At 47.2% G+C, this 12,016-nt stretch overlaps 1 protein-coding gene across 1 annotated transcript in view; it reads left to right on the forward strand.

The window, feature by feature from the left end:
- LOC311601012 (blood group Rh(D) polypeptide-like) overlaps positions 1-11,835 on the forward strand; it is a 29,830-nt gene extending 17,995 nt beyond the window's left edge. Inside the window, exons 6-10 of the mRNA XM_084788325.1 lie at positions 779-916; positions 3,602-3,714; positions 5,349-5,428; positions 6,963-7,036; positions 9,122-11,835. Coding sequence (XP_084644451.1) covers positions 779-916; positions 3,602-3,714; positions 5,349-5,428; positions 6,963-7,036; positions 9,122-9,148 — 432 coding nt within the window. The 3' untranslated portion in view covers positions 9,149-11,835. The remainder of the gene's footprint in view (positions 1-778; positions 917-3,601; positions 3,715-5,348; positions 5,429-6,962; positions 7,037-9,121) is intronic.
- Positions 11,836-12,016: the final 181 nt, after the last annotated feature.

The raw sequence follows: 12,016 nt of genomic DNA on the forward strand, positions 1-12,016 counted from the left end.
AATTCCCACATGGAGGCTCACAACCATCTGTAATGGGATCTGATGCCCTCTTCTAGTGTGCAAGAAGGCAGAGCACTCATGTATATAAAGTACATAAATAAATACATCTTAAAAAAAAAAAGACAAGAAATAGCTGGGTGGTGGTGACACACAAATTTAATCCCAGCGCTGGGGAGGCAGATGTAGGTAGATCTCTGAGTTTGAGGCCAGCCTGATTTACAGAGTGTTCCAGGACAGCCAGGGCTACACAGAGAATAGAAACCCTATTTGGAACAACCAACAAAACCAAGACAACTCCAAGATTTTACCGTATAGCCCTAGTGTGGCCTCGAACTCAAGATAGTCCTGCCCTAGGCACGTGAGTGTTGAGATTACAGGCTAGCATCACAGCTCAAACCCTATTCTTTAAAGTACTGAAGGGAGCCAGGCGTGGTGGCGCACGCCTTTAATCCCAGCACTCGGGACGCAGAGGCAGGTGGATCGCTGTGAGTTCGAGGCCAGCCTGGTCTACAAAGCGAGTCCAGGATAGCCAAGGCTACACAGAGAAACCCTCTCTCAAAAAACCAAAACCAAACAAACAAAAAACCAAAACCAAACCTATCCTTTAAAGTGCTAAAGGGTGTGTTACTAAGGGGTGGCCCTTAGTAAGGATGCTCAGGCAGAAAGGCTACTCATGTGGTCATTTGGAGGCTGCTCATGGCCAGTGCTGAAAGGCTGTGGGCAGGAAAGTGCTCTGTCTGACCTCTGCTTCACCCACCCACAAGCTGTTTCTTTGCAGATTCACATCCACTACGCAGTGCTGGCAGGAGGCGTGGCCATGGGTGCCCCGTGTTTCGTGATTACTTCCCCTTGGATTGCCATGCTGCTGGGCTTCGCAGCTGGGTTGATCTCCATCGGGGGAACCAAGTGCCGCCTGGTAAGGGACTGGAATGCTACCACCCTTTGCTTTGCCTCAACCTAGTGGTATGGAGGTCACCGGGTGGGTCATGGGTGCGTGAAGCAGGTATTGACACTTGCTTTCTTAAGTCAGATAGAAAGCTGGGATGTCTTAAGCATACTCAGGGAAAGACACCTGTGACAGTGTGGCTTTGAAGTAGCCTTTATAGTCAGAGAAACCCAGTCTTGAAAAAAGAAAAATAAAACAAAACAAACAAACAAAAAAACCCAAAAGCAGGTGCTTCTTTTTTCTTTCTTTTTTCAGAGCTGAGAACAGAACCCAGGGCCTTGCGCTTGCTAGGCAAGCACTCTACCACTGAGCTAAATCCCCAACTCCCAGACAGCACTCATCTTAACCATCTTAACCACTGAGCCATCTCTCCAATCCCTTCTGTCATTTTAATCTTTAAAAACATTACATTGCTGGGCGTGATGGTGCACGCCTGTAATCCTAGCACTCAGGGAGGCAGAGGCAGGTGGATCGCTATGAGTTCGAGGCCAGCCTGGTCTACAAAGTGAGTCCAGGACAGCCAAGGCTACACAGAGAAACCTCATCTGGAAAAACCAAAATTCTAAACCAAACCACACCAAAAAAACCCCCAACTATTGGATTTGATCAAAGCTAGGGCCGTCTGCCTTTCACTTGGAGTGGAAACAAATGTCTCCTATTTCTATCTCTTCTGGCTTTGAAAGCTTAGGTTGAAAGCAGATGTTATACAGCAGAGCGTGGTTCATCTCCAGGCCCTGATAAAACACCATGGCCAAAAGCCACTTGGGGAGAAAGGGCTTATTTCCTCTTACAGTTGGTAGTCTGTCATTCGGAGACATTAGGACAGGAATGTGGAGGCAGGAACCAGTGTGGAGACCAAGTGATGCTTGCTGGCTTGTTCCCTGTGGCTTACTCCGTTTGCTTTCTTATAGAACCCAGGACCGGGGCTGGAGAAATGGCTCAGAGGTTAAGGGTACTGAGGTCCTGAGTTCCATTCCCAGCAACCACATGGTGGCTCACAACCATCTATAATGTGATCTGATGCCCTCTTCTGGCCTGTAGGTGTACATGCAGTACAGAACACTGTACATAATAATAAATAAATAAAGAGGTGGGAAGTACTGGCCTTATCTCTTGGAATAACCAGGGGTCTGGATTTTTACTCTGAAGATAGTGGAGACTGAAAGGAGAGAAGAGACCTGCTGAGGGCACAAGTGGAGGGGCTGTGAGGACAGAGGGTGCCATGTGGATAGAAGCTGTCATCCTGACTTCTCATTGCCTGTTGTCCTTTAGGAGAACTTACAGGGGACATTTGGCAGCAAGGAGAGACATTCTCGGTTGGCACGCTGTTGAGTCGTAGCAGCTAGAAGCCAGGGGTGTTGCTCACCTCTGTACAGTACAGAGGGTGGTCTCCCAGTCCCAACACAGGATTAGAGCCTCCAGGGTGAATGGCATCTGCGTTAGAGACTCTCTTTCTCAGAATGTGACCAGGAGATGGTCAGCACTGGCAACTGAGGGGCAGGGGAGTGAGGAGGGGGGATTTCTTTTGGTTCCTGGTTTGCAGGGACACCATCCATCATGGTGGGAAAAGCATGGCCACTAGCAGCTCTCTGGCAGCGGGAGCAAGGAGCAGCTGCTCGCTCACACGTCAGTGGACCGCGAAGGGGAGAGCTTGGAACTTAACTGCTGCCAGATGTCGCTCCCTAAAATGCTCTACCATTTCCTAGAACAGGATGAGGGTGTGGGGTGGGGGGGGGTAGATAGTCAACCCCATAAACCTGTGGGAGCCATGTCACAATCCAAGTGTGACAACGTCACCTGGAAGTTTGTCAGAATTGCAGAATCCTGGTCCTCACTCCGTAGCCACAGTCACTTGATCCTCTGCATGTGTGTGCACAGGTGTGCGCATGTTTGCATGCCTGCCTGTGGCTGGAACCCACGGCCTTGCATCTTTTTGTTTTGTTTTGTTTTGCATTTGTTTTTCGAGACAGGGTTTCTCTTGTAGTCCTGGCTGTCCTGGAACTCACTTTGTAGACCAGGCTGGCCTCAAGCTCACAGAGATCTGCCTGCCCCTGCCTCCCAAGTGCTGGGATTAAAGGCGTGTGCCACCATGCCCGGCTTTCTCTCAGGCTTTAAAAAGAAAGATTTCATTAATTTTTATGTGTATAAGCGCTTTGCCTGTATATGCGTTTGTGCACTGTGGGTAGCATGCTGAGGCCAGAGAGAGAACGCTGGATTCACTAGAACTGGAATTACAGATGCTGGCCGCTGAACGGCCGAGTCATCTCCCCAGGCCCCCTTCTTGGCATTTAAAAAAAAATGTATTTATTATTATGTGTACAATATTCTGACTGCATATTCAGCTGCAGGCCAGAAGAGGGCACCAGATCTCACTATAGATGGTTGTGAGCCACCACCTAGTTGCTGGGAATTGAACTCAGGTCCTCTGGAAGAGCAGGCAGGGGCTTTTAACCGTTGAGCTATCTCTCCAGCCTCCTTCTTGGCATTTTAAATGTTTCCTGGTATGGAGTGTGAATGTGCCTTTAGGGCTTGTTTCTGCGAGCCTCCATGTCCTCTCCCTATGGTGGCCCTGATCCCGTGGACCTGTGGGAGAGTTAGGATGGGACTGTGGGTCTTACTTACAGATCTCCTTATGATGCTGTTTTTTTGTCCTAGGTGTGCTTGCAGATTCAGAACCCCAGTGGGATCCACTACGCCTTCGCCTTGCCTGGTCTGCTGGGAGGGGCCACCTACTTCCTGCTGTTACAGTACAGATACTCTAATTTCAAGTGTGTTGCTTTGTATCTTCCCTTAACCTTCGCACAACTTGTGCGAAAACATCATCAGAGCCAGTTTATTCAGGAACCGCCCCCATCCCCCACCCCCACCCCCACCCCTGACAGGGTTTCTCCGTGTAGCCCCTGACTGGTCCTGGAACTCACTCTGTAGACCAGGCTGGCCTCGAACTCACAGAGATCCGCCTGCTTCTGCTTCCCAAGTGCTGGGATTAAAGGCGTGCGCCACCACCGCTGTAGATCAGATTGGCCTGGGACTCACTCAAGCCCCAGCATCCTGAGTGCTGGGAATACAGGTGTGCGCCACCTCACCTGGCTTCAGACGTGTTCCTTGTATGGAGCTACCCAGGCCACATCTTCTCGAAAAGGGGCATCTTAGGAATAGGGCATAGGTACATAGTCTTGAGGCCTCACAAGTCTAGACAGGGCACGCCAAGCGTGCCTTTAAACCCGGCACTCAGGAGGCAGGGGCAGGCAGATCTCTGTGAGTTCGACGCCAGCCTGGTCTACAGAGCTAGTTCCAGTCAGAGCTGCACAGAGAAACTCTGTCTCAAAAAAAAAAAAAAAAAAAGGCAAAAGCCAACCAATCAAACAAAAGAGAGTAGCCTTGAAGCCATTCCTATGGGTGGTGGTGAAAGCTTTGGGGGGCAGAGGAGAGTTTAAAACTGTACCTAGTGTTCCAAAGCTCTTGTAGTTGTCATAGGTTTCAGAGAGGAGGCTAAACCAGGTATGCACTTTGATTCCGAGCTGAAAAACACAGGCTAGGGCTGTGAGCTCTGCCTTCTTTTTCTTCTTCTTCTTCTTCTTCTTCTTCTTCTTCTTCTTCTTCTTCTTCTTCTTCTTCTTCTTCTTCTTCTTCTTCTTCTTCTTCTTCTTCCTCTTCTTCTTCTCCTCCTCCTCCTCCTCCTTCCCCCTCCTCCTTCTTCTGTTTTCTCTGTTTTCTTCTAGTTTCTCTGTGTAGCCTTGGCTGTCCTGGACTCTCTTTGTAGACCAAGCTGGTCTCGAACACACAGTGATCTACCTGCCTCTTTCTCTCTTTTTGTATTCCTACCTGCCTGTGGAGTGTTGGGCTGAGAAAGAGGAGCAGTTTTCAAAGCGGCTTGATTGGGGGAAGGGGATGTGGCTCAGCCTACAGAGTGCCTCCACCCTTCAGCACCACATGAACTGGGAGGTGGCATACACCTGGACTCCCAGCCCCGGGAAGGTGGAGGCAGGAGGACCAGCAGTTCAGAATCATCCCTTCCCTGGTAGAGGTGGAGTCTACCACGTAGTGTGCTTGAGGCCGGCCTGAACTAAATGAACTCTGAGGGGAAGACATGAAAGCTGGTTGGTCAATGCCTCTGACTGTAGTAATTGTCCTGAAAAGGCATCGGTGATCAGGCTTGGGATGATCCCCAGAGTCTGGGGATTTTAATGTGACAAAGAGGACTGGGGAACGTCTCCTCCTGTCCCAGCTACATCTGCTTAGCTCTACAGGAAAAGGGCAGGGGCATGCCAGCTAGGGGAAGGACACTTGGTTTCTTCCCAACCCTCCCTGGCAATGTCACCACTAATGCCATCTGTCGTGTTTATCACCGATGCCTGTAGCCAGATACCTCTGAGTGGCCTCTTTGCTTTGTCTATTCTAGGATGCTCAACCTGATGGTCAATGACATTGGGGCGCTCAGCTTTGCCGTGGCGATGGGGATGCTCTCTGGACTACTAACAGGTCAGTACACGTTTATGTACTAGAGAGTGCCCTGGTACACGTGTGCATGCCCCAGTACATGTGTGCATGCTCAGCCCCTTCCTTCCTCTGGTAAAGTAGACTGCTCAAACAATGTTTTGGATTTTGTTTTTGTTTGTTTGTTTGTTTGTTTTGGTTTTGGTTTTTCAAGACAGGGTTTCTCTGTGTAGCCCTGGCTGTCCTGGACTCACTCTGTAGACCAGGCTGGCCTCGAACCCACAGAGATCACCTGCCTCTGCCTCCCCAGTGCTGGGATTAAAGGCTTGCGTCCCCACGCCCGGCTCAATGATTATTTTTTTAAAGAATTTTTTTCATTTTATTTTATGTGTATGAGGGTTTTAGATGCGTGTATGTCTGTGTAACGCTTGCATGTGTGTGTTAGTGTTGGTCCGTGGAGGCAAGAAGAGCTACACACAGCTGGGAGTCACCATGTAAGTACTGGGAGTTGAACTTGAGTCCTCTGGAAGAGCAAGTACTCTAAACCACTGAGCCATCCCCCCAGACTCTCAAATGCTGATTTTTTTTTTCTTCTTCTTGGTTTTGTTTCTTTTTCTTTCCTTTCCTTTTCTTTCTTTCTTTTTCTTTTTCTTTTTTTCTTTTTCTTTTTTCTTTTCTTTCTTTCTTTCTTTCTTTTTTTTTTTTGGAGACAGGGTTTCTCAGTGTAGCCTTTGCTGTCCTGGACTCACTTTGTAGACCAGGCTGGCCTGGAACTCACAGCGATCCACCTGCCTCTGCCTCTTTATTACGCAGCATCATGCTCAGCCTCTCCCTGGAGTCCTAAGTGGGGCAAGTGGCATCGTTGAGCCTAGGAGGAGGGACTGTACCAAGCCTTGCACAGAAGGCCAAGGGAACCTTTATGACTCAAGCCTGCCTTTCGTTCCCCCAGGGCACCCTTGTGCTAGTATACTCAACAGTTCCGTATCTGCTCTCTACTATGAGCTAGTTACTCTAGGCACAGGGGACAGAGCAAATTACCCAGCCTCCCAGAGTGGGCACGTGCACTGATCACAATGCATCAAAATCAGCACAGGAAGTCCCTCCCCTAGCCTTTGTTTTGTTTGGTTTGTTTTTCAAGTTTTGTTTTTTGGTTTTTGTTTTTGTTTTTTCAAGACAGGGATTCTCTGTGTAGCCTTGGCTGTCCTAGACTCACTTTGTAGACCAGACTGGCCTCGAACTCACAGCGATCCGCCTGCCTCTGCCTCTCGAGTGCTGGGATTAAAGGCGTGCGCCACCATGCCCGGCCTGTTTTTTGTTGTTGTTGTTTTTCGAAACAGGGTTTCTCTGTGTGGCCTTGGCTGTCCTGGACTTACTTTGTAGACCAGGCTGGCCTCACAGAGATCTGCCTGCCTCTGCCCCCCAAGTGCTAAGATTGAAGGCATGTGCCACCAACCACCCAGCTGATTTCAGTAATTTTGAAGTACGAAATGAGCTCTGGGTATCTTTTTTTTTTTTTTTTTCTCGAGACAGGATTACTTGACCTCTGTGTATCTTAACATGTAAGTATTATTTGCTTAAGGTTGCCTCCTGACTGCCAAAGTGTGGAGGGCTCCCCACGCTGCCAAATACTTTGATGACCAGACTTTCTGGGAGGTAAGATTTTTTTTTTACAGTATTAACATGATAGATTTAGTTTTACTTAGTGTGAAACTGAGAGTGAGAGTGGGGGTGTGCAAGGAATCAGAGGACACCTGGGAGCCCTTTTTGGGTGCCCTAGGCTTAATGATAAGGAAATGGAGGGCCCACTGGAGACTAAGTCACCTGCCCAGAGTGACAGAGCCAATCAAATCAAGGGCACAGAGGGCTACAAGGGGGTGTGTTTGGCTCCAAATGGGAGGCGGGCATCTGCTGGAGAATTGTCTCCTGACCCCCTACGTCACATGGGGCCATCTCACTTATTTCCTGTCACTGAGAAAAAAAGAGCCTGTACTGTAGGAACTTACACCAGGGGCTGCCCGTGGCTCCCTCAGTCACATGAACAGCATATAGAAAAACCAAAATGGAGTGGGCGGTTGTTGATGAGTCCCTGTCACTGGAGACATACAATCAAAGCACTAATGAAGCTGCTGTGGTGGTCCGCATCTGTAACCCCAGCAGCAGGGAAGCTAAGGAAGGTGCAGGGACAGCGCTGGGCCTTGGAGAGTGGTTAGGAGAATTCGGTACTCAAGGCTGGAGAGATGGCTCAGAGGTTAAGAGCACTGTCTGCTCTTCCAAAGGTCCTGAGTTCAATTCGCAGCAACCACATGGTGGCTCACAACCATCTGTAATCAGATCTGGTGCCCTCTTCTGGCCTGCAGGCATATATGGGAGCATAGTACTGGGTAAATAATAAATAAATAAAATATTTTTTTTAAAAGGAGAGAGAATTCGGGGCTCTTATGGAGGATCTGGTTTCAGATCTCCCAGGGGTCACTGGTTCCTGGTGCCCACACCCTGTAACATCAGTTCCAGGGGTTTTGGTGCCACCTCTGGCCTCTTCAGACACAGCACACATGTGGTACACAAACAGACACCCAAGTATACGTAAGTGAAAACAAGCAGGCCTGGAGAGATGGCTCAGTGGTCAAGAGTACTGATGTTCTTCCAGAGGACGTGGTTTTGAGTCCTAGAACCTACATGGCAGCTCACAACCATTTTTTTGTTTGTTTTGTTTTTTGTTTTTTTGAGAAAGGATCTCTCTATGTTAGCCTTGGCTGTCCTGGACTCACTTTGTAGACCAGGCTGGCCTTGAACTCACAGCGATCCGCCTGCCTCTGCCTCCTGAGTGCTGGGATTAAAGGCGTGTGCCACCACGCCTGGCTCACAACCATTTTTTTAAAAAAAGTTTTAAAAGAGTTTAAATGTATTTTTATATATACAGTGCTATGCCTGCATGTACACCCGCAGGCCAGAAGAGGGCACCAGATCACATTATAGATGGGTGTGAGCCACCATAGGGTTGCTGGGAACTGAACTCAGGACATCCGGAGGAACAGTCAATGCCCTTAACCATCTCTCCAGCCCCACCCTGACTCCAGCTCACAACTATTTGTAACCCCAGTTCTATGGATCACATATCCTCTTATGGCCTCTGCAGGAACCATGCATGTGCACAATGCACACACATACATGCAAGCAAAACCTCCACATACCTGTTTTTTTTTATTAAATTAAGCACAATTAAAACCGGGCATGGTTGTGCGCACCTCTGAGCCTAGCACTTGGGAAGCAGAGGTAGATGGATCTCTGTAAATTCAAAGCCAGTCTGGTCTACAGAGTTACTTCCAGGACAGCCAGGGCTACACAGAGAAACCCTGTCTCAAAACACAAAAACAAAAAGTTAAAAAAAAAAAAGATGTGGGGTGGTGGTGGAGCACGCCTTTAATCCCAGCACTCGGGAGGCAGAGGCAGGCAGATTGCTGTGAGTTCAAGGCTAGCCTGATCTACACAGGGAGTCCAGGACAGCCAAGGCTACACAGAGAAACCCTGTCTCAAAAAAAAAAAAAAAAAAAAAAAAAAAAAAAAGTGAACAAAGCAAAAATAACCACACATCCAGGTGTGGTGGTGCGTACTTTAATCCCAGACTAGTCTATATAGTGAGTTCCAGGACAGCCAGAGCTACACAGGGAAACTCTGTCTCAAAACAAACAAACAAACAAACTCAATAAAATAAAATAATTGTGTGCTTTGCCTTCACAGTTCCCTCACTTGGCTGTTGGATTTTAAGCAGAAATGTCTGAGAACAAGGCTGGGCGTGGAGATGTGCCTTTCCTTGCGTTCCTTTTGTGTCTGTCACATGTGTTACAAGAAAGTCTTCCAAGTGGTGATCTCAGTTTAAATAATATGTTTGGTTTCATGACAGGTACTATCAATGCTTTATTATTATTATTATTTTGGCTGCATTAAAGTTCTGGTCCAATTCTCGCCACAACTGTTCCATTCTTCACATACTCAATAAAGCTGCTACCCAGGTGGCTAACTCCTAGCTATGGTGAGAGTAGGGCTACAGGGAAATTAAGAACACTCCCATCTGGTCACTGGACACAGGCTTTGGATCCAGTAATTTTGTTTTGTTTTGGCTTTTCAAGACAGGGTTTCTCTGTGTAACAGCCCCCGCTGTCTTAGACTCACTTTGTAGACCAGGCTGGCCTCGAACTCACAGAGATCCACCTGCCTCTGCCTCCCCAGTGCTGGGATTAAAGGTGTGCGCCACCACGCCTGGCTGGATCCAGTAGTTTTACAAAGTCCTCGCCCTCTCCCAATGCTGGGGTCCTTACAAGAGCAGCCGCAAACAGTTCTAGAACTCACGGACTGCAACCCACTGGTTAGCATACCCCAGGATGGGCGTGTCTTGGCGAGGCAGAACCCCAAGGACTTTATATCCTGAGGACTTCATGCTGTTATGGAGCATAACTCTGCTTGTTACCCTTGCGGTCCTCATAATCACCCTAATATATGAATTGGGTGAGTACTATAAGGGGGGCTCCCAGCCCCTCATTGGGGAATATCATTATTGGCAGACATAAGAACAGTGCTTGGGGGACTGGAGAGATGGCTCAGCTGTTAAGAGCACTGAGTGCTCTTCCAAAGGATCCAGGTTCAATTCCCAGCAACCACATAGCGGCTCATAATTGTCTGTAACTCCAAGATCTTGACACCCTCACACAGACATACATGCAGGCAAAACATCAATGCGGTGCGTGTACACGCACGCACGCACGCACGCACGCACGCACACACGCACGCACGCACGGACAGAACAGTGCTTGATCTCTTTCAGGCTTTGTTGCTGGAGCAGATGGTTCAACCATCACCCTAGAAAAGGACCCACAGACGCAGATTGCTAACAAAGACCACTATCCTCATATTTCCTTGGGGAAATAGATTCCTCTAACGATATTTTTGCTAGTGGCGTTGATGTAGAAAATCTTTTAGGGAACAATTTGAGGTTAAGAAAAAGTACACTTGGGCTGGAGGTTAAGAAAAAGTACACTTGGGCTGGAGAGATGGCTCAGCTATTAAAGGCTAAGCTCCCAACCAAAAATACAAGAAAAAGTACTCTTAATAGTAAAGCTTTTTGAGGTTGGTGAGCAAAGATAGGACCGTAATTAGCACCAGCTGATGTGATTCTCACTGAGGCTGGACTTTAAGGTGACTAATTTCTTTCTTTCTTTCTTTCTTTCTTTCTTTCTTTCTTTCTTTTCTTTCCTTTTCTTTCTTTTTCTCTTCAAGGCAGGGTTTCTCTGTGTAGCCTTGGTTGGCCTGGGCTTGCTTGTAGACCAGGCTGGCCTCAAAAATAAAAACGATCTGCCTGCCTCTGCCTCCCAGAGTGCTGGCATTACAGGCACGTGCCACTGTACCTGGCGAAACTAATTTCTTATACTTATTTTTTCCCCTCAGCTTCCTGATATGATTTAATAGAAATTATTAATGAGTAGATAAGCACCTTTAGGACTTAAGATAGAAATGGCTGTTTCTTATATAGAAGTTTAGATTTACGATCCTTTTAAGATTTTTATAAAATGAGTTTTTAAGATAATTGATTCTTTCTTTGTAACTGCAAATTGCAGCCTGCCAGCAAAGAAAAGCTGGCTGAGAAATCACTTTGCTTGCTCTTACTTTGTTAATATGTAACAAGTTGCTTAGTAACAAATGTATATGGGTTCTTGGAAATAACTTACTTTTCATGTTTGTTTCTCACCTACAGTACGTAAAACATTTGTTCATGTGAAGGTATAGGGGAGCATGGTTTTCTTATGTATACTCATTGTAATCATTTACTTAAAGAAAAATAGAATGTAAGCACATTGTGATTTTTATACTGCTTGAAAGATCTTACTGGGATATATAAGATGTGGGAGAAATAATAAAGTTGTTGGAACTTGCTCTTCTGAGTTTGTTCCCTCCACTAAATGTATATATGTATATATGTGCATATGTACAATAGCTGGCTGGGTTGGAACTCTCTCTTTGCAGTTTGTTCCATCCATCAAGATTTGTGTAATGTGTACATGTATGTATGTATATGTATGAACATATGTACACACATATGTATGTGTATGTATGTACATATATGTGTGTATGATTGTGCAAAATAAAAGAAGCTTGAAGGAAGAAGCTTGTTGGAACCCACCTGTCTTCATCAAGTGTAAGTGTGTGTGCGTGTGCGTGTGCATGTGTGTGTATGTTTTCTCTCCTTTCCTTTTTTCTTTTTAGATGCTTACCACCATCAGTGGAAGCCCCCACTAGGAGCCACCAGCCCTAGCCCCCCACACGAGTTCTCCCGCTGCCACCTGCCTCCTCTCTCTCTGCATTCCCCCAGAGCAGCTTCCCTTTCCTCTCTCTTCTCATGAGTTGGGTGAATCCTATTCTGTCAAATTTTCTCTGATTCATCACTTTTTCTTTTTGTTTTTGTTTTTGGAGACAGGATTTCTCTGTGTAGCCTTGGCTGTCTTGGACTCCCATTGTAGACCAGGCTGGCCTCGAACTCACAGCAATCCGCCTGCCTCTGCCTCCCGAGTGCTGGGATTACAGGCGTGTGCCTTTCTTTTTCTGCCACTCAACTCATCAGTTTCAAACATGGGTGCTTGCTTC

The sequence above is a fragment of the Acomys minous genome (genome assembly GCF_964271855.1).
Source record: "Acomys minous genome assembly, chromosome: 6".
Lineage (NCBI taxonomy): Eukaryota > Metazoa > Chordata > Mammalia > Rodentia > Muridae > Acomys > Acomys minous.